The 23,219-nt window shown below is 41.9% G+C and overlaps 1 protein-coding gene across 1 annotated transcript in view; it reads right to left on the bottom strand.

Annotated features, from left to right (window-relative positions):
• The window catches only part of ACOT11 (acyl-CoA thioesterase 11), a 166,898-nt gene that overhangs the window by 22,691 nt on the left and 120,988 nt on the right, over positions 1-23,219 (bottom strand). Inside the window, exons 4-8 of the mRNA XM_042462605.1 lie at positions 21,191-21,260; positions 7,257-7,317; positions 5,396-5,497; positions 2,810-2,945; positions 1,855-2,011 (exon numbers count right to left, since the gene is read on the bottom strand). Coding sequence (XP_042318539.1) covers positions 1,855-2,011; positions 2,810-2,945; positions 5,396-5,497; positions 7,257-7,317; positions 21,191-21,260 — 526 coding nt within the window. The remainder of the gene's footprint in view (positions 1-1,854; positions 2,012-2,809; positions 2,946-5,395; positions 5,498-7,256; positions 7,318-21,190; positions 21,261-23,219) is intronic.

The following is a 23,219-nucleotide window of genomic DNA, read 5'->3' as shown; positions in this document are numbered from 1 at the left end:
GGATCCTGTGTGTGTGTGTGTGTGTGTGTGTGTGTGTGTGTGTGTGTGGTTCGTTCCATTGTACTCAGTTTATTTATATCTTTTTATTCATTGTTTTGCTGCCAACCAAAGTGATGTACAAGAGTAACATGAGTAACATTCTTGCAGAAAACATGTTGGAAACAAAACATGATGCCTAGCTTCAAAACAAACAAACAAAAAGTCATATAGAATAGAGTTTTGACCACCTGAAAGAAGCTCAAGGATGATAAATCCAATCTGGTTTCCCTTGGGAAATAAGTTTAGTACTGTTGGGGGAAAGAGTGTAGGATATTTAGGGAGTGGGTTTAAAAAGCAGAGACCATGGCAAGTTAAGAACTAATTCAGGTCCAAAGTTTTTTTCCCCACTACTCTTGTGTCTCTTGATGAAATATAAAAGTGATTTTAAAAATGTAGAAAAAATATATAGAAGTGATTTTAAAAAATGATCCAATATACATCCAATATGTCAGTTTAGGAAACCACCACAGACATGTGCCACTCAAAAGGTTAGAAGGACAGCAGCAGTTCACTTTATTGCACACATCTGGGCAAATCCCACTGCTGAATATGTTGCTGTGGGTAGAGAGTACACAGAAAATACAGTAAACTGAAACACCCCTCTATTTTCTCCCTTGGTGGAGTTTGACTACATTTCAGATTCTATCTGGATGAGTTCAATATGACCTCCATGGCTCACAAAAGCCTCTCTGCTGCCAGCTGCACGTTGATCAGCATGGCTGTGGTCAGCAACTGGTAACCTGAAGGGATACAAGCTACAGTATACTGGTCATGCATGCACAGCTTCACAATGGCATCTGCTGCTCACCTTATTAAAATTTAATAGAGTTTAAAAGGTTCACCACAATGTAATGCCTATACCTGGAATGGAATGAAAACTACCTAAGGACAAAAATGGAAACACTCCAGCTCATTCCATCAGTTTGTCTCCCAATCCACATAAAGCTGGAAGAAAACTAACTGGGAAAGGTTGCTGTTGTGTGCCTTCAAGTGGTTTCAGACTTATGGCAATCCTAAGGCGAAGCTATCCTGGAGTTTTCTTGGCAAGTTTTTTTAGAAGGGGTTTGCCATTGCAAACCCCTTCTAAAAGGGCTGAGAAGGTGTTATTTGCCCAAGATCACCCAATTGGTTTACTATTTATTATTTATTACGATCAACTGATCAAACATAATGGGTTGACATGGCAGAGACAGGATTTGAAACCTGGTCTGTAGAGTCATATTTCAAGGCTCAAACTACTATACCATGCTGGCTCTCAGTTGAGAAGGTAGCTGGAAGTGTAGTGCTAGGTTTATACTTAGCCACAAGAAGGCAATATGGCTTCAGCCTTTTGCATTTCTGATTCTAGTCAATAGTGCTTGCTTTACAATAAACATTATTATTAAATATTGTTCAATATTAAGAGCAATAGCAATAGTTCAATATTGCTATTATGTAACATTGCTCTTAAGCAATATTAAGTAACAGCAATACCTCAATAGTCAGTGTGAAAGCACTGAGGTTTGATGGTCTCTTGCTAGCTGCTCTTTCTCTATCGATTTACATTCCTAAATTCTGCAGCTTCTATGTTAAGTTAATATTGAATAGGTACAGTACAGATAAAACTAAGTTTGCAATTTCTTGAAGCAAAATTGCAATAGTGCCATATAATAGATAATAGCTCTGTTTTTGTCATTCCAAGAACAACTTAGAGACCAGCAATGAAACAGTGGGAATGACTGTGGCAAATCCATCTTTTAAAACATGAGTCAGGCCATACCAGCAAACTACCACCATTGTGTATAGTTTTATCCCAAAGATAAAGAAGCACACAACCTCGCTGCTATTGTGGCCACGTTCTCCATCCAGGCCATGATCTGCCCTCCAAAGGTGTTCCCTTGATGGTTGCCATGCGGGGGCAGAATGAGTTCCACACTCTCCACTCGGGTCTTTTCTGCAGGTACTACCATGTTGCAGTCTCTGCTCTCAAGCTCTGTTAGGAAATAAGGATGCATTTTAACAGGGAACATCTACAGAGAAACTGTTCTTGTGTCTGGACTATTTGACAACATCTGATACCACCCAAAGGTCTCTGGGAATCATGGCCTGGCAGCAAGCAGAGAGGAAAGACAGGAACTGATAAAGTTGTCCCAATTATAGGAAACACAGTGGAGCTAGAATCCTGCTGATGGAATCCTGTTGGTGATATAACCTGGAGTGTAGGTACATGTGCATTTAAAGTATTTTTCAAGTTGATTTAATCTGGACGGTGCAGTTTACATCTTTCCTAATGATGTGTTTGTATATTTTCAAATATACTTTTGAAGTTGATCTCTTTTTATTATTTGCTATATTGAGCACTATCTTTGGGGGGGTGTGTATGATTAAATAAATAAATAACAGTTAACTTAATGCATGAAACACACGCATCATCGCCTATACACATCATTCTATGCATCAGCTGAGAGCTCAGGAAAATGCAGTCTTGCAGTAGATGAGGAACTGGCCTAATGTTAATGGAAATAATAGGAAGAACATCCAATGTAAACAGTTGCCTATGCATTGTAATGTCTCTACATAAACATTTAATACTATATTCTGTTGTGATTAGCCCCCAAATAGAGATGGATGTCATGCTTTCCAGATGCCCAGATAGAATACTAGGTTTCACTACCAGTGCTCTGTAGCTGCCAATCCTATTTACTGTTCTTGAACATTGTCTAGACTGGTATAGCAGACAACTACTGCACTTCAACAAAAGCACCAGATAGGACTGTGTGGATTACTCTACCTGACTCCACAGGACTGTTAGAGACAAGGCCTTTGATTGTTTCTGCATGGGCCAGTCGCATACGACGGCGTTCAGCAGCAATGCTGTATTCCATCTTCTCTTCTTCTGTTTGAGGAACTAAGGGCTTCAACTTTATCTAGGCATAAGAAGCAGGGGGAGGATAAAGAAGACATTTAATGCACTACATTAGAACTGTATAGACAGGCAAGACATCACATTATAACACTATGCCTATATTGAAACTGAAGAACAGGTAAAATCTGACCAAGGAGTGCTTTTGTGTGTGTTAATAGCAATAGGAAGTACATTTCTACACTGCTTATCAGTGCACTTAAGCACTCCCTTAGCAGTTTACAAAGTGTAAGCTAATTTCCCCCAACAATCTGGGTACTCATTTTAGCAACCTTGGAAGGATGCAAGCCTGAGTCAAGCTTGAGCCCTTTTTCTGGTATTGAACTTGCAACCTTATGGTTTGTGAGTGAGTGGTTGCAGTACAGGCATTTAACCACTGCACTACCAGGGCTCCTGTTAAGCCCACCTTATTTATGTACCCAAAAATAGGTTGGAGCTTGAGAAGCAATCTGAAAACAGCTGACTATTTATTGTGGGGGGATTATGTGGCCTTCAGGCTACATGCAACCTGGGAAAGCCCTTTTTGTGCCTCCTCCTAGCAAGAAAAATGCTTGACCAAAAATGAAGAATTCAGTCTTCTGTGGTTATGATTCTACATTTAATTATTTCCACCATCCAATGCCACTGTTCACTTCCAGGTGGTCCCCAGAAGGAAGCCAGGAAATAATAATAATAATAATAATAATAATAATAATAATAAAAATTTTTATTTATATACTGCTTTTCCAAAAGATCAAAGCGGTTTACATAGAGTTTAAAACCAATTACAAAACACATCATAAAATAGATAAAACCAAGAGCACTAAATACAATATACAAATCTAAAAACAATCATTCAGTCAATCAATAGGGTGAGGTAGAGAGTCAATGGGATCAGAGTACACGACTTCATTTTCCAGGGGGGAAGGCTTGACAGAAGAGGAAGGTTTTAAGCCTCTTTTTAAATGTTTCCAGGGGGGTGATAAGACGGAGCTCGTCGGGAAGACTACTCCAGATTTGTGGGGCCGCTACTGAGAAGGCCATCTGGGAAGTAATAACATATTTAGAAGGTGGAATTTCCAGCAAGTTTTTCCCGGTTGTTCTGAGTGTGCGGGGCAGATTATATGGGGAGATGCAGTCTCTCAAGTAATTCGGGCCCAAGCCATGTAGGGCTTTATAGGTAATAACCAATACCTTGTATTGTGCTCGGAAGCAAATAGTCAGCCAGTGCAGATCTTTCAGAATAGTTGTTATATGGTCAAACCTGGACACACTGGTGACCAATCTGGCTGCCATATTTTGTACTAACTGAAGCTTCTGGGTTTGGTACAAGGGTTGCCCCATGTAGAGCGCATTACAGAAATCCAAGCGAGAGGTTACCAGAGCATGTACCACAGTTTCAAGGTCCCTTTGGCCCAGGTAGGGTCGCAGCTGGTGTATCAACCGACGTTGATAGCAAGCACTTCTGACCGTCGCATCTACATGAGATGTCAATTGCAGGGACGAGTCCAGAAGTACTCCTAAACTCCAAACTTCGTCCTTCAGGGGAAGTGACATTTTTATGTCAGTTCCCTCTTAGAGGAGCAAGTGTTGTCATGCCAAGTTGTTTTTATTGAGACTGTGTTGGATATTTCCTCTTCCAAGAAACCCACCCCAGCAGGAGCCCACACAGAAACTTGAAGCACCAAATTTGGTTTTGCACTATTCATGTAACATTTATTAAACATAAAGACATACTACAGCTGCACCATCTGGAATCTGCCCGAGAGGTAGGAACGGAACCACTGGAGCGCAGTGCCCCCGATGCCCAGCTCCCTCAGGCGTTCCAGAAGGATACCGTGGTCAATGGTATCGAAAGCTGCTGAGATGTCCAATAGTACCAACAAGGTCACACTTCCCCTGTCGATGCCCAGACGGAGATCATCGACTAAGGCGACCATGGCAGTCTCAACTCCGTAACTCCAAAATGGGTTTGGTGTGACCTCTGGATTATCATCAGCTGTCCACATCTGATTTACACCCTAACCCTATTCATGCTTGCTCAGAGGACAGTCCCAGAATGTTAAATCTGATCTTCTGCCACGTCAGGGTTAAAGAATGATAAACTTTTTATGATTTCCAATGGCACCAATTTGATTTTAAACACAAAAGATTGCATCTAATTCATCAGTGCTGAAACGTAGCCTACTCTATCCACACAGGAGTTAAAATGTTTTACTTTAATGCAAGTTCAACATTTCCAATTAAATATCAGCATTGCTACACCAAGAATATACCATGCAAAAAAAAAGTGGAGGTTATTTTTATACACAGAAGAACCATGATACAATAGTCAGAGCAATGAATGGGAGCTCTTTGTGCACTCTCCAGAAGAAATTGTCTAGGAGGAAGAGAGGGATGGACAACAATGATGTTTTTGTTCCCAGTACCTAAATTGAAACTGCAAGAATTTAAATGTCAGGGGTCTAAGCCTACCTTAGCAGCTGGTTTGCCTTGTGCAACAAATGTTGCATATGCCTTGCAAACATTCCATTGCTCCCCATTACACAGATCTTCACAGCTGACCTGTACACCAACCTAGAAATGATAACCAGAAGCAGGAGGGAGGTTACTAAATGAAACACACCATTTTTAAAGCATTAGCATGTTTCATTCAGAAATAAAAAATGAAAATCACATATGTTTCATTCCTCAAAAGAATACTTTGTGGCACCTGATGAAGTTGTATTGTACAAGAAGTCTGTGTTCTAGTTCTTAGCCAAGGTCTGGCAATTCAATACTTTTGAATATTTAAAGATGAACAGGCGGTGCAATTATTGCATTCTGTGTACTGCTGCTTTCCTAAGCAAATGAATCACTGAAGTTTGTTCCCTGGGGCAGCAAAATGAGAACCAGGCATCCCTCAGATCAAACTGTTCCCTCCTCTAACAAAGAAAACCAAGTTACAAACAAAAGGAGTGGGAATCAGGGTGCCTTTAGGCCTGGAGAGACTCTTGCTCTGTGGGTTATTACAGAAAAGCAATCACAATTAAAGTGGCAGGGGGTGGGTGAATACTGCCTAAGCCAGGGCTATGTATATTCTACATAATGTGGTCCCTGGCTTCCAAGAACAGCTGCTTTGAATGTTTTTGATTTTTAAAACAACAACAACAAAGTTCCTAGCCCTTGGAGTGTGGATGAAGTCTGATGACTTGGAAGCCATATTACCTGCAGGACACTGGTTTTGTGCAGATGGCATGACAATCCTGTTTTCCATCAAAAATCTTGAAAAAGCTTTTGTATTCTTCTGAGTGTTTTATTTTCCCCACTAGCAGACTCTTGCACTGTGTTTGTTAAGCTACTATTCAATACAACATTTAGCATAAGATGGATTTCAAAAAGAGGTTGAATGCTATCTGCTGGGCATGCATTAGCTGGAGATCCTGCACTGAACAGGGGTTGGACTCAATGGCCCATGGTACCCCTTCCAACTTTATGTCTCTATGATTCTATGAAGGCTATTTCTTATGCTGTATACTAGGATCTTCAAGTACAGAACCACCACCTTGAACAATGGTGATGCCCTTAAATGATACTGAACATCTTATAGGACAGGGCTGTGGAAAATCTGGAAAAAAATTTAGGATTTAAATATCATCCTCCAGGCAGACATCTCTCCACATAGACTTGATTCAAATGAATGGACTTGAGGACATTTCAGTGCCCTCGTACAGTGGTCCCTCCACATTCACTGGGCTTAGGGGTGAAAGACCACCGTGAATGTGGAAAAACTGCAAATAAAAAAAATTATTCACTTTACCTGAGAGAATACATCTCTAGGAATCTCCAGGTTCTCCAGTGTAGCTCTATAGTCCACACATGCCAGAAGTTGATAATAAAATTATGCTGGAGGACCTACAAATTCCCAGAGGATCTTTTCTTTATGAACTTCTAGGCTCTATAGCACAACTTTATCAACTTTCAAAAGAATTGTACTGTACTTAAAGATTCCTGGGGAGTCAAAATTACAAATAATCAAATCCGCAAAAGTCAAAGCCACAAATGTGTAGGGCTAACTGTACTCCTACAGAAGTCTGTTTCTTCCCCTTGTCCCCTTTTTTGTTCAACCCCATTCCTTGCCAAAGACATTTCAAGTTCAGTGACCTATTTACATAATCCTTTCCAAATACAGAATTTGGATGCATGTGGCACCAAAAGTCAAGGAAGAAGGTTTGCCAATCACGTATACCGGAAGCAAAGTATATACGGACATCCAGTTGTATCTTATTACAGCCTCTGAAACAGACGTTCCACCACCACCACTATGTTCCAAGAAGATGAGCTGAAGTATACAAACCTCCATGCTAGAGTTAAATGCCCGGTTCACTTTTGCTTTGAGGTTGACAACCTGCCCAACACTAACGATGGGTGAGAAAAAAACAGAGAAGGTAGAAATGTTAAAATGCGATTCACAAAAAACATCCTATGATTCAAATACGTAGGAGAACTACTTTCCTGGGAGGCCCTACTCTACAAGAGTGCTGTCATGGTCAATTTGACAGAACAGCTTGCTGTTTAAATCACTCCCACTGGCTGCTGAAAAGCTATATGGTCACACTTGGATTAATTCCTGTGCCCTCCCTGCTAGGTGACCTGGACAGTACATGGAAGGCTTGGGTTGGAGGGAGGGAGGAGGCTGCTTTGGATTGGCCCAGAGATTTGTGGGATGCACATCATTATTATTTTCCCCAGGTCCCAAGTGGAAGACTTAGCAGGCCCAGACCTCATGTAGTTTTCTGGTTCATCAGAAAGGGTACACAGATAAGATTTCACCCTTGGCTAAATACACATTTAACTATACCTCTTCCTCAGTAAAGAAAGGGGAATGCACAGTTCCTGGGAAATGTTACATGCCTTCATTCAAGATGCTCAGAATATGTTTTTATTTTCTCTTTTTCTTTCTTTAGTACCACCTTAAGAATTCTTGGAAATCTGAAAGCTTGTGTACTCGAAAAAGTTCACCTGCAACTGTGAATTTTGTTTTCCTCCTTGTGAACCGCCACAGCATCCTTTGTTTTGCTTTATGAACAATCTCCAGTTCAGTTTCCTAGCACAGAAACCCAACATAGGAGCATACAACTATCATGAAAGAAGTTATAGAGGATGTTCAAGTTCTGCTTTAACACCCTGTTGGACCAGGGAACTCTGAGATATAGCCCAAGGAACTGCCGCCCCTGTCTGTTCTTGCACCCTTCCATATTCTCACCACCAAAAAGCATTCCCATTAAAAATGAAATATTATTTTAAAAAAGAAACTGTTCTTGAAATCCTCCAAGAGCAGTTATTCCTCTTTACAGATAATATTCCTGCACCTTCTCCCCTCACTCCAGTTTATATAAAAAACAATAATGCAAGGAAAGGTAGGAGGAGGAGGGGAAGACTACATGCCAGATGGATGGACCCAATCAAGGGAGTCACAGGCATGGTGGGTTTGGAGGGCCTGAGTAGAGCAATGGAGGACAGAGAGTCTTGGAGGTGTCTCATCCACAGGGTTGCCATGAGTTGGGTAGCTATTCAAGGGTAGATAACAACAAACAAAAAAGTGGATTTCTAGCCAGTGGTTTTCTTGAAAGGGAGCCCACGGTGGAGTCTCAGCAAGCAATTGTCTCTGGGGCCAATATATCTTCTATGAGCTGATACTGGCAGACTAACCCAAATTCAAGCTATGGATGCCCTCAAAACATACCATGGCCCCATTTCCACTGGCCCATTTGCCCTGGATGGAACTGGGCAGATCTGGATCCTCCCGAATCTCTCCGGAAGCAAGTGCCCACTATCATTTACCTTAAACGGGGTAATTTACCCCTCCAAAGTTCACATTTGCGGTACCGGTTTAAAATGAAGGCTCCTTTGCTGTCAATCAAATTCACTTCTGCTTTCATCAAAGGTGATGTTTCCTACAGCCATTGGCCAATGGAATGGGTGCTTTCCTCCCTCCTTTTTTAAAGATGTGCACATATTCTGCCAAATTTAAAAACCTCCAGGTGCGTGTGTGAGTTTTGTGTAGCAAAAGCATTCACATATTGTATCAATTTGCCAAATTGAAAGGGAAACATTGGTAAAATTTGCATTGTAGCATTCGAATATTACACAAATAATAAAAATAATAATAAAAGTCTCTTGCAAAGTGAGGTGCTGTCCTGGGAGCAAGCAAACGAAAGGTAAATGTAGCACAAGCAGACACATTTTATCTATATGTATCACCCTGTAGAAAAGGCATTTGCATAGTCTGTAAAAATAAAAATTAAAAAATAGAGAGAAAGCTGCCTGCGCGAGGGAGGCTTGTTCTGTTCTCTGCCCTCCCTCTGACCATCCCTCCCCTGAACTTGACTCTTTCTCCGTTCCTTCCTTCTCTTGCTGCTGCTGCTGCTGCTACTAGCACTTTACCCAGGGGTCCAGGAACATAGCGTGGCTAAGTGGAGCTCCCTTTCCAATCTCCTCCTCCTCCTCCAGCTGGCCCCTTACCTGGGGGTCCATGGATAATAGCCAGGTATTCCTCACCCCCACCCCGGTTAACCATATATGGGCTTGCCAATTATGCATGTATGGTCTTGGCTTCCCTGTTCCTTCCTGGAAATTGGGGGGGGGGGAGTCCATATACAGTGCACCCTTTTTTACGTGGGGGATCCTCTCACATCACCTTCGCTCCCAGCCCCATTCATTCGCATAATCTGTCAAAAATTTCTTTAAATTTTTTTTTTTAAAAGGCCGAGGCGCCAGACCTGGTTTTTCTGAAAAGATACAGCTTTTACTCTGCTTTCAAAAGACCCGTGTCAAGAGACATTTGCCCCTGAGTGGGGGGAGGGGAAGCTGTGCTATATTTTTGGCCCTCTGACCTGTTTTAGGCCAGAAGCCCTCTCTTTCCCATCCAACACCTCATGTGACCAGAAGTCCCTTCCAGTTTTGACAAAATGTCCATCAGGCTGCTGGGAAAAAACATGAAGAATTTCCCCATGTCCCCCAGAGAATATGAGAAACCTCTTCAAGCACAAAAAAACCTGGGTGCTGGGAGGCACAGGGGTCAGACTGGGGAGCCATGGGTCTCATTATCTCTATCTTTGATATAAATGTATACAGGAGACTATATCCTATGACAATCAAAACTTCATCAACTAACTCATCAATTTACCACAATCCTCTTCATTTCATTGTTGAGGAATTATACACATAGAAGCTTCTTATTTCACATGCCGATATGCAAAAGTAAGATGATGATCCAGATAAGTCCCTCCCCTACATCTCTGCTCTGTTTCTGTCCCTTTTCAGAAACATACATTACTTTAATGACACAGTGAACAATTTGTCCTCATACAAATCATTTTGTTTCAAAGTATATTTTAAAAAAAAACAAGCAAAGATTTGGGGAAAGTTATTGGAACAGCTAACGTCTTCCTTGAGAAGTCTCAAATTGTCAATAGTATGGTGGTAACTCTCAGCCGAAAAGAACAATGAAGAAACCAAACTAAAAAAGGTGGCAACAATAAACTTCTAGGTCCATGGTGGCAAACCTATGGCACACGTGCCAGAGATGACATGCGAAGTCAGTTTTGAGGCCACATGAAGGGCGAGGAAGAGGAGGAACAGCCACGTGCCTGTTCCTCCTCTTTCCAGACATCCAACCTTTAGCAGTCTCCGGAGAGGCAGATGAAGGCCTGGGGGGGGGAGCTCCTTGTGCCTGTTCCTCCTCTTCCCCCATACCATCCTGGGCCTTCAACTGTCTCCAGGGAAGTCCCACCCCCAGAAGTTCCGCCCCAGAAGATGGAAGTCCCACCCCTCAGAGGGCAGAAATCCTGCCCCCCAGACATCCTGTCCCACCAGAAGTCCCACCCCTCCATCACTGGGTGACACCCGGTGCAGAAAACCTTTGAGTTTGGGCACTCAATCTCTAAAAGGATCGCCATCACCATTCTAAGTGATCAATATGTCCTCAAAGAATATGACTGGTAGAGGTCTTACTCAATATCATGGGTGTGTATCAGTCCTCAATGTACTTTGCCAGCTATGAAGGACAACTACCTCCTGTTCTCAAGAATTTGACCCCAACAAACACAAAATAATTCTTCCTGTATAACCTTTATGCACACATGTGCGCATACTTACACAGAAACAAGTCTCATCATGCTTACTCCCAAGAAATTGCAAAAAAGTATTTCAGGATCCTTTTTCTGGATCCAAAAAGGGTAGTTCCCTTCTCTTATTTACTGAATTTATTTAATAAATAATATACTCTAATCCACTGATTTTCAACTTTGGCCCTCAAGAAGTTTTGAACTTCCATTATCATAACTGATTACCATTGTCCATGCTACCTGTAGAGTGATGCAAATGAAGTAGAAGAGGACTGCTGTTCTTATCTAGGGTCCTGATTCTAATAAAAATTGTAATGTGTGTATATCACAGATTGACACAGCTGTATTATTTGCACAGTTGCAGGGAGCTATTTCTAGATTCTCTATGCATGACTAGTACACTGCTAATATCTTTGTATGAGACTGCAGGACTAGGTTACATTACTGTCAGGTGACACTTGGGGAAGGTATTCACATGACAGCAGATACTAGACATAAAACCTAACTCTCCAGCAAGTGAGCTCCAGCTAAGTCGTGCAGAATCACATTTTCCAGATGATCTGATCAAAATGAACCTTTTAAAACTCCCACTGTTGCACTTGGGAGTCTAAATGTAGCTACCAGTTTTAATTTCTATGATTTGGGGAACCATTCCACATTCTAATGACCCACAAATGTCAAGACAGTGCTCTCCTACCTTTTCACACTTCTTGTTTAGTTTAAAACACAGAATTAAACCACTATTGTGAGGAGGGGGCATGTATCACTACAAATGTACCATCTGAACATTTTAGCCCAAAGCCTACAAAATGTAATCTACTACTATTTAGTTTTAGAGTACTACAAAGAAAATCAAACCATTCCTATAAAATGTTCACTTCATCTGGCAGCTGCATATTCAACCTAGGAGAGCAAATAGATAAAGTAGTTCCTCATTTTTTTTCACACAACTTCTTTTGTTTGGTGCCCAGTTTGGAGCCTAGAAACAAAAGAGCACCCCTGTATGCTGTAGAATGTGAAACATCCATGCTTTAAAAGCTGAGTATGCAAACAGAAAGAATAGAGACCAGTAGGCACATTCTGAGCTATATGTCAGTTAGGTTAACTAATGCTAGTATCTCAGGACATCAGTGGGTTAGGAGCCATCTAGTCTACTGCGGTAAATATTTCTACCACAAAGGGACATCATACCAGGTGTTGTTCCTCCTGTACAGGTACCAGGGTGACTCTATATGCAGCTGTCTGATACAGAGCGGTCAGAGGGAAAGAAAGCAAAAATAAGTGTAAAAAAAGAATGTCCCATCACAATCAAAACATATATTTGGATCCTACACAAACTATGTTATGCAAACAATTGTTATATGTTGAGATTTTAAGTATTCCTAAGCCACCAGGAAGTAACTCTGTTCCTTTCTCTTTGTTGCAGGCTGGAGAATTACCAACCCTCTAAGCCTGCATCCACACTGCAAAAATAATCCGGTTTGACACCACTTTAAGTACCCCAGCTCAGTGCTATGGAATTCTGGGAAATGTGGCTTGTTGAAATAATCCAGTGTCAAACTAGATTATTTCTCCAGTGTGCATGCAGCCCAAGTCCTGTTTATTCTCTCAGGACTTAACTTGTTTTATGTTTTACTGCCAGCTGTGTTTTAAATTTAGGGTGGGTTACACACCGCCATATTAGTACACGACGAGTGCGTACTAGGGTTAGGAAGGGGCGGTGCTTCCGCACCCCCCTAACCCTAGTACACGTTCCGCTCCGTGCGCACAAAATGGTGGCGGCCGTTCCACACGGCTGCCGCCATGGTGGCATCACAAACGCACCGCCTCCAAACAAGGCAGCGCGGACGTGACGCCATCGCTCCATGTGAGGGCGCTTAATGTGCCCTTTGCGCGGAGCAGGAAGGAACTCTGTTTCGGAGCTCCTTCCTGGTTTGCGTCGCTGAGCACAGCCTTCAGATGGCTGCGCCAGCGACGCAGAGGAGAAAGGGGCCAAGCGGCCCCTTTCTCCTCCTCCCTGCTGCCGCGGGATGTCCTTGGGGCTTGAAGCCCCAAGGACACCCCTTTCCAGGCTGCGGGGAAGCGGCCTTTTGCCACTTCCCCGCGGCCCAGAAAGCGGCGGATCAGGGCCTCAGCAGCTGCGTCACTTCTTGACTCCCCCAAGCCTAATACGTCCTGAGGACGTACAAGATGGTGGCGCCCCATCTACATGGGGGCTGCCATGATGGCGTCACGAACGCGCCACCTCCAAACGAGGCGGCCCGGACGAGATGCCATCGCTCTGTGTGAGGGCGCTTAGTGCACCCTTTGCGTGGAGCAGGAAGGAGCTCCGTTTCGGAGCGCCTTCCTGATCTTGCATCGCTGGGCGCAGCCTTTAGATGGCTGCACCCAGCGATGCAGAGGAGAAACGGGCCAAGCAGCCCCTTTCTCCTCCTCCCCGCCGCTGCGGGGAAGCGGCCCGGAGAGCGGCGGATCGGGGCCTCAGCGGCTGCCGTTCTAACCGCTCAGGCCCCGATACACCGGGGAAAGGGGCGGGTACAGGCCGCCGCTTTTCGGCGGTCTGTAACCCACCTAGGATTCAGAACTGCTTTCTTTCTAGCTGGATATTTGTTTTTGTGATATTTGTTGCCCTTAATATTTATTGTTTACTTTGTAAATGGAGGCACGTTACAAACCGCCATAAGGGACGTCCTCAGGACGTCCTAGGTTTAAAAAGGGGCGTCACTTCTTGACTCCCCCAAGCCTAATACGTCCTGAGGACATACAAGATGTTGGCGCCCCATCTATATAGGAGCTGCCATGATGGCGTCACGAACGCGCCACCTCCAAACGAGGCTGCCCGGACGTGACGCCGTCGCGCCGCACGAGGGCGCTTAGTGTGCCCTTTCATTGGAGCAGGAAGGAGCTCCAAAACGGAGCTCCTTCCTGATCTTGCGTCGCTGGGCGCAGCCTTTAGATGGCTGCACCCAGCGATGCAGAGGAGAAACAGGCCAAGCAGCCCCTTTCTCCTCCTTCCCACCGCCGCGGGGTATCCGGTCTTGAAGCCCCAAGGACACCCCTTTCCAGGCCTCGGGGAAGGGGCCTTTTGCCGCTTCCCCGCAGCCTGGAAAGCGGCGGATCGGGGCCTCAGCGGCTGCCGCTCTGGCCACTAAGGCCCCAATCCGGTGGGGACAGGGGCGGGTGCAGGCCGCCGCTTTTCAGCAATCTGTAACGCGCCGGTGTTCTGTTGTTGTTTTTAATGGTATTTTATTGTGGTTTTATGTCCATTTTTTAAAATGTCCATTGCCCTGACGACTTTGAGTGGACCCTAAGTTAAATAAGCAAAACCACCAGGGCAACACAACAGACTAACACCATCATACATATAGAAATATTGAATAGGGAAAGAACTAAAGTCAAGACACAACAGAGAAAAGACTAGCAGGTAGTTTTGACGGATGGATGGATAGATGAATGGATGTAAAATTATCCGAAATTCTAGTCCAGTACTCAAGCTGTTACATTACACTGGCCTTCAGAAGCCTACTGACACAGACCCTCTGTGGGTATCTAATTATCCCAAAGTGAATATAATAATATTTTCAATTTTAAAAAGCAAGATGTAGAAGAATTTTATAGCACAAACCAGCACTGGCCAATGGAAGATACGCATTCACATTACATCTAACTGAGGTTTGAGCACTTTATCCTTTGTGTATATCTGCATCAGCAATGAACTGTCCTCTACTATTTTGTCTAACCATTATTGAAAAAAGATACCAAAACATTGTGCAGCAAAATTAATTCATCAGACTGATATGCCACCATTTTACTCTATAAAGGCTCAGAAGGTGAAAAAGTCAGGAAAAAGAAAATATATATTTTTGAAATGCGTAGCAAATCAATTAAATAATGTTAACATATATAACATATATAATGTTAATATATAACAATAGTGTTAACACATACAACACATTGTATGTGAAGGCAGTATTATTATTTTTTGTTTGTCCTGAAATCCATGTCAATTGAAGTTATTGGATAATGAGCAACCTTGTGTTTTGAGCGTATATCCCAGGGCTAGGCAAAGTGTGACCTTCAGGCCATATGTGGCCCCCAAATCTGTTTTTGTGACCCCCCCCCAGGTGTTAAAACATTGCTCCAAAATGCCCCCAAAAGACACCCACGGGGCATGGAGAGCATTTTCATCATGTCTGAAGGCCTCCCAGGGATCAAACAATTTTTTAAAAAAATGTTCACAAAAACATATTTTCACCTCAAAATATCCTTCAGGGGCCCAGGAAGGCCCCAAAACATCAACTAAAAGGCATTTGGGGCCAAAAATTGATCCCCCACCCTGCTAGGAGCAGGTAAGGCGCGAGTTCAGACCTTCAAGGTCTCCTGGGGAGATGAAGCAGGTGCTCCCTATCTTGTCATATCCTCTTGCTATTTTCTCTAATCATACAGTTTAGAATGTTATGTCAAGCATCCCGGTATTCATCTATCAGCTTGTCCCCTGTCTCTTCCCACCCCTAAACCAGAGGTGAGAGACCTATGGTCTTCCAGACACTGTTGTGTTCCTTAGTCCCAGCCAGACCAAAAGCATATAGAGGGACAAAGTCTTCCCTTCCCTATTCTAAATCAAATGAACTTTAGGCTCTCTCCAATAGGGAAAATGCTCCAAGCTCACAAACCAATTTTGTTTCCTATATCTCTTTTAGCTGTGGTGGCAAACCTATGGCACACGTGCCAGAGATGGCGCGTGAAGCCATTTTTTTGTGGCATGTGGAGGGCGGGGGGGGGAGGAGGAACAGGACTACGAACTCCTGATCCTTCTCCTTCCTGCCATCCTGGGCCTTCAGCTGCCTCTGGAGAGCATGAAGAAGCATGAAAATAACATTGTTTATTTAACCCTTTCTGCATTGTGCTAAGATATTGCTGGAGAGCTTTTTACTATGACCTTGTGAAGGCAGAATATGAAGGTAGAAGGTAATGAAGTCTAAAAATAGCGATTGGTTGGGCAAAGCCCCATGCAATTTCATTTTGTCACAACTGTGTGTGTGTGTGTTATATAAGCACTATATTATGCAACCAGCATGGAGGAAGTTCATGGCTGGATGTGGTCTGAAGCAGTAGCAGGAAAAGGCATAGTGAAAGCAGATAGAACTTTCAACATGAACCAAGTAGACCTAAGTCAAATCCCACACATAGTGATAAAGATCATCTTGGGTCAGTCACCATCTTTCGATCTAACCAACTGCACAAAGTTTAAATTGTGGGAGAGTGTTGTGTGCTACCTTGAATTACTTGGAAAAAAAGGACAAGGCTTGCAACAGCACACATATAGCTCAAAGTGGTGACATACACATGCTGCAGGTGTGAAAAGAGGGTACATACCTCACCTCTACAAATACATCTAATCTGATGTAAGCTAGCACTTTGGCTCTTTTTCTAGTGGAGTGCTAGAAGTCTCATAACTTTAAAAAAAATTCTATGTGTACATCCTACTCTCTTTCCCACCTGCTGTCAAGGTTAGTTAGAATTATCAATGAATCTCCAGTGGTTACAGGGTCTGTTTTCAATTAGTTAAATATATCCAGGATGAGATACACACAAATCCAACATCTCGAAGTTGCCTGACCACATAAGCACAAAATTTACAGAAGACTTCAGCACCTTTTTACTTCACCCTAGCTGACTGTAGAAAACAGCTCTTCCTGCTCAACTAGCCATTTATTTCCTATGAACATGTGTCACTTTCAAACTTTCCAGCAGGATTTATATTGCCTAGACATTTTATTTTCACTTTACCGAAGACAGTTGTTCAACATCTTCTCTTTCTTTAATAAGAATTTAGTGTATGACAACTAATCACAAGTGAATGTGAACCAGAAGAAGACTGGGCAATGTGTAGCAATTTAAGACTTTCCCAACCTGGTACCCTCCAAATGTATCAAATTCAAACTCTCACCATCTCCAGGCAGCATAACCAAATCACAGTTCAATACATCTGGAGCCCTGAGTCACAGAAAACTAAGTTAGGAGCCTGATGTGGTTTTTACAGCTGATGAACTGGTATTTTATTCCTTTGAGAGTTTAGGTGTATGGAGTGTCTTATTTCTGGAGACAAGGAAAGCAAGTTCCCCACATATGGCTGCAACATGCAATTTGGAGATTGTTTGGAGTAGCTTGCTGCAACGCAATGGAAGAAGTCTGAAGGGCAAGTTCCAGTGATATCAAATGTCAAGATTCCTGGAAGCAAACATTTCTGGACAGAGAGATCCTGGCTTATCTGAATTTTAATGCCTTCATAGCGCATGACAAAATTGCTGAGAGGCCACATTACCTGGAGTTTTTCAGTATAATGATCAAACCTCACTATAAAATCTTACTCCACAGTCACTCCAGATTGTTGTGATTATTGTAGTTGTGACCCCATTCCATATCAGGACTGGTGACATTTCAGGTTTGGATAGGTTTTCATAACCATCTCTCCTGGATGAATCATGTCATGTAACTCTTCTCTTCCTGGAAAATCTCTAAAACATACATGAAGCTTGTGACTAGTGTTCTCAAGGTTCTCCACCTTGATTTGCCTACCTGTTGTCAGGGCCAGTCACCCCTTGTGAACTGGATCAAAACTGAGCATTTAAATTGCTGTATCTTTAATATTGGTCAGATTCAAGAACAACATGATATCAAGTCTAGAAGCTTCATCATCCACAACCAGTCATCGTGTAGCATTGTCTAGAATTTACTGAACATGGTTGCATCCACTAGTAGGTGTTCTTTAGTGTAGGTATCCTTAACTGTCTCAAATACCCTAAACCTACATTTAAAGCTTCTGACTCTGTGGTTTGCAGCAGGAGATCAAGGGCCTATTTAGGTAGGAAGAAGGTTTACTAATGGCATTCCATTGCTCAGTCAAAATCCCACTTCATTTCTTAGTTCAACTGAAGTAGAAATGGCATTTATTTGATTTTGAAATATAGCTTTTGAAAAACATGTGAGTTTTTGAAGGCACACAACAACAAGAGGATATTACGCAGCCCCTATGGTTGTTTCCCATTCCTCTCCCTCAACCTATGTCCCTCTTAATCCAATTCTGAGCGCAAATCACACTACTGGAGATAAACTTTAAAGCTATGTATTACTTAGGATTTTTGTGATTCAAGGACTATCTGTTCTCATGTAGACACACCAGAACTTTTAGATCATCCTAGAGGCCCATCTCAGAGTTCCCAATATTTATGAAATGAGGCAAGTGATGGGAGTCAGGACTTTTTCATTAATGGCATCCAATCTCTGGAACACCTTCCAAAAGATAATCTACTGACATACTGTACAATTTTATGTCCTTTTGGTTTTAGTTGAAGATCTTTTTATTTGCCAAGGGATTTTAACTTTTGTGTGTGTGTGTGTGTCTTTGGCTTTTAGTTTCCCACTATATTTTATGATGTTTCATACTGACTGGAATCACCCACCAGAAAAGGTAGCTAGAGTTTTTACATACTTCTAAAGAAGATACTGCATTTGTTTACCTTCACTGCTGCCTGAAAAACAGTTTATATGTTTTGAAAATCAGAAAGAAAATTATAGCTCTTGCAGTTTCCATAATGATTCCATGCTATTTGTGTAACTCATCACAACTCATAATGAAACTACTCAGAAATGTAGGATAACAAAAATTTGAGATGAATATTAATCATTTGCAGAAAACAAATGTCTCAGCAATGAGTTTAAAACTGTGAAGTCTATCATGCACAAAAGAAATATACCATGCAACAAGAACTTTCCAATTGCACAACTGCTTTAGAGACTGCTACAATTCACATACTCTAAAAACACAGCAAACTATGTCATAACTCAAAATGAGAATTAAGGCCACTTCACAAATCCAGTGGTCTTGCACTCACATACCATGATAGCATCTATCGAAAGTCACTGTCCTGCTAGGTCCTCTTCTATTCATATGGAAAGAGTTGCTATATCATCTGCCCCACCTCCTTTAATTTAGAAGTACGTGGTTAAATGTAAATAATTTGGGGAAGGGTTGTATCTTAGTGACAGAGCATTTATTTCACATACAGAATAGCCCACGTACAATTCCTGGAACCACCAAGTAGGGCTGGAAAATGTGTGTGAAACTTAGTGAGCCATAGTGAGTCAGTGAAAACAATACTATACTGAGCTTGATGATTAACGATATAATTCACTGATGAACAAAATGTGTTCTAGGCATTACTGCTTTAACAGAAAATTTGGTACCAGGGCAGAAGTAACACAGAAAGAATACAGATACATTCTTATACCACACACACCAAAATCACAGTTCAACATGTTTAAGCATGTTTCATTTACTCAAAATTAAGTGGCTATTCATTTCACGTGAACCTATTAGGTTTTTGAACAATCAAGTCAGTTAAGTAAACTAAAACATTTTGAACCTTCTAGACACCATTTGAAGGCTTTTCCCAAAATTTATCCAGGGATTGTTAATTTTTTCTTTAGCCAGCCTCCACTTTTGGTGACCAGATCTATGCTTTTTTTAAAAAAAATTAAAAATGTGATAATTGGTGAGGTAGCCTTTCCCCATTTATCTCTATTTTGCTGTTCATGCATGTTCAGTAAGGAATTTTGGAAGCAGCTACCTTTTACCTTCCCTGTTATAAGCAGGCACACAAAGCTACAACAGGACTGGCTACAACAGAGTCCCATTCTTTCCTTGCTTGAGCTTTGTTGTATTGTTTACAACAGACACAATGCTATAAACTGATAACAAAAATCTGTGTTTCTCTAGCTCTTTTTCAGCATTCTCCCATTGCTGATGCTGCTTTAAAAAAGTTTAGCTAAACGAAGGATAAAGTGGAGGGGGGCCAGATAAGCATTTAAAAACGATTTTAAAGTAACTTCTTTGTCAGAGGCTTTGTTAACTGAGGTATACCTGTATAAACCAGCTTTCTACATAGTGAATACAGAAGCCTCACTTAAACACATTGTTTTATTGTTTTATGTTGGACTACACTTTTCATCAGTTCTCCTCAGCATCACCAATGGGTCATAGGAACCGGAGTCCAGTAAAATCTGGAGAGGCTCAAGTTGTCTACCCTGGTGAGAGAAGAGAACACAACTTTGAATGCAGGACACCCTATGTTCAGTTTTTTGGATCTCCATCTTGAAGGAAAATAAGGAAGGCCTTCTCAGTGGAAATACTGACATCTCTGCCAAGAGGCTAGGCTGGAAACTCTGCATTTCACCCTATGGAAAAGATGATTCTCAGGTATGGTATTTTCTTTCTATGTTTTATGTAATTCTATATTTATATTATCTATCAGTTTATATTATAGTTTGCTTTTTTAGACTATTTCATTTAATGACTGTGAGAATTCCTGAATAGACAAGCAAGCAAGTCATTTTTGTATTTAAAAAAAGCAGTTCTGAGTAGAATTGAATGGAAAGACTGCATTAGGATATATAGACAAATAATCTGACCTGGCATAAACCAGCTTCCTACATGCTAGAATAAGAGTGGTTAACAGAAGGAGATATTTAGTCTTGCAATGACACACACATTACTCTGTTGCTTGATTAAAGCCACATATTTAGATGCAGGCTCATTTCAAATTAGAGATGTACCAGCAGAGCTCAAGGCCATTTAGAAGCCATAATCCTATGAACTGAAATCATCCCTCCTAAATACCAGATGTGCTGAGTAGCAAAGGCAGCATTCTGCAAATGCTCCCAGGTACTTTAATTCTTGAAGTTTATGCAACCTGCTCCAAAACTGATCCCTGGAACTCAAAAGTCCTCCAGAGACAGCACTTTGACTCTGATTAAGTCTTATATCTGCATCCAATATGATGGCAAGGAAAGTGGGAAAGCACTCTAGTCCTCAGCCATTTGCAAACCATTTGTTGTTAGTAACATACAGATAACACCAACTCAAATTGTCATAGTTTGTGATCTTGCACTGACATTGCACAGTTGAAACATAGGTCACACCCAAGAGCTCTCCCCATTAGTTTTCACTGACAATCCTGAGAACTGGGAAGGTTTGTCCAGATTCTAATTAATACAGCACAGATTTTTATTTCTTGAATGCATTTACTAAAAGGACATGGGGGGGGGGAATCCAGTTAGAAATCCAGTTAAACTGCAAAAGGCAAGGATGGGAGGCAGTTACCTAATTGTGTGCTCAAAATAGATATCATCCACTGAAGCTGTGACGCAGGGGCAGCCAGCATGTCTCTCAGCTGAAAAGGCAAACAAACCATATTAGTTGTGTATTTCACTGCACCAAACAGGGTTCTTTCTGTTTGCAGTAATTACTGTCACAGGCATAGAACAAAAACAAGAACCCTCAGTTGCAGGAACAAAAACTGTATCACAAAAGAATATATGCAAAATGCAGAGTCCAACAGACAAGCCTGCTAGCAAGTGAAGCATTATCAAAATCATCCCTATATAGAACACTGGAAAAATTCCCAGACATGTGATCATCCAAAGAGGTACTGCTGGCTGACAGGAATTTAAAACATGTTTTAACTTTTTGCAAAGCATTGATGCAACCTCCTTGGCCTGTGAATGAATATCCTTCTTTGTCTAATAGTTAAGCATCTCTTCCAGCATGGTGATTACCTGTCTCCTCATATTAATATTGCTAACTTGCTAGTCCTCATTTTAAGAAGTCATCCTTTCACTATAGCAACTATAAAACATGTTCATAACAGAATATATAATCGTCATATGAAGTTATGTGTGCATTTGTACCTTCAAGTCTCCTGTCAACTTATGGTGATCCCATGAATCACTGGGTTTTGCCAGACAAGGAAGAGGTGGTTTTGCCAGTTCCGTCCTCTGAAATATAGCCTACAGCATCTGGTATTTGTTGGAAGTCTCCCATCCTAGTACTAACCAGGGCTGACCCTGCTCACCTTCCAGGATGAGATGGAATCTTGTACTTTGAGGGTATTTAGCTTCTCATTTTACCCTTAGAATTAGAGAAAAGGAATCTAATGCACTATATGGGGGTGGGGGGGAGTGACACAAAGTTAGCATGACTAGCATATGACCTTATTATAATAAACACCACAAAGAATCTTCTGACACATTAAAGACTAATAAATTTTGTTTTGCATAAGCTTTTGTGGACTTCAGCCCACTTCATTAGATTGTTAGTTTTTAATAAACCACAAGATCCTTTGTTGGTTTTGCTGCAACAAATTACAGGTCTACTCTCACACCATCCCTGCCCTTATGAATAGTTTTCATCAGTACTTTGCACCAAGCGTTTGCATCAGTACTTTATATCAGATCAGATACTGACTGCAACAGGGCTGTAAAATGTAATCATCTTATCTAGCAGATTAAATCAACTAAAGCTTTTGTTCCTTTCCCCCTTTCAAAATATTTATTTATGAATTAATTTAAATTCATAATTTTAGAAGTAATCCATATTTATCATCCAATTCTTTATCCATAATAGCCAACAAAAACATTTCTGGTAACATTATAAACTCTACCTTTAAAATATATTTGGATTAACATATAAATCCTAGAGTAGACCAATAGCTTTTCACCTTCTTACAAGCCCACCACATATGAACAAGTAGCCCTCCTTGTCTTTTGTTGATCAAATAGTCGAAGCTTATGTAAACTGTCATCTTATTTTTAACTGGTGGGACTAACAGGATCTTCCATAGGTAGATGAGCTTGACTGATTCAGACAGTATGCGAAACACAGCTAAATTTCAGGGGCAGAATTAAATGTATGGCCAAACCACCCATCTGAAAACACTGGTCCTATTCAAGAAAGTAATCTGCAAATAAGACTTAGGGCACATAAGAAGGAGAAGAACTCAAAAGTTAGTCTGTGGAATCAGAGGCGGGATACAGACCACCAATTTGGGGCGGTCTGGCCCGCCCCTTTCCCCGGAGTATCGGGGCTTCAGCGGTTACACCGGCAGCCGCTGAGGCCCCGATCCGCCGCTTTTCGGGTTGCGGGGAAGCGGCAAAAGGCCGCTTCCCCGCAGCCTGAAAAAGGGGTGTCCCTGGGGCTTCAAGCCCCAAGGACACCCCGCGGCGGCGGGGAGCAGAGAAAGGGGCCGCTTGGCCCCTTTCTCGTTTAGTCCGCTGGGCGCAGCCTTCAGACGGCTGCGCCCAGCGGACTAAACCCGGAAGGAGCTCCGAAACGGAGCTCCTTCCTGCTCCGT

This window comes from Sceloporus undulatus, chromosome 4 (genome assembly GCF_019175285.1).
Source record: "Sceloporus undulatus isolate JIND9_A2432 ecotype Alabama chromosome 4, SceUnd_v1.1, whole genome shotgun sequence".
NCBI lineage: Eukaryota > Metazoa > Chordata > Lepidosauria > Squamata > Phrynosomatidae > Sceloporus > Sceloporus undulatus.
This window is presented reverse-complemented; position numbering and strand designations above follow the sequence as displayed.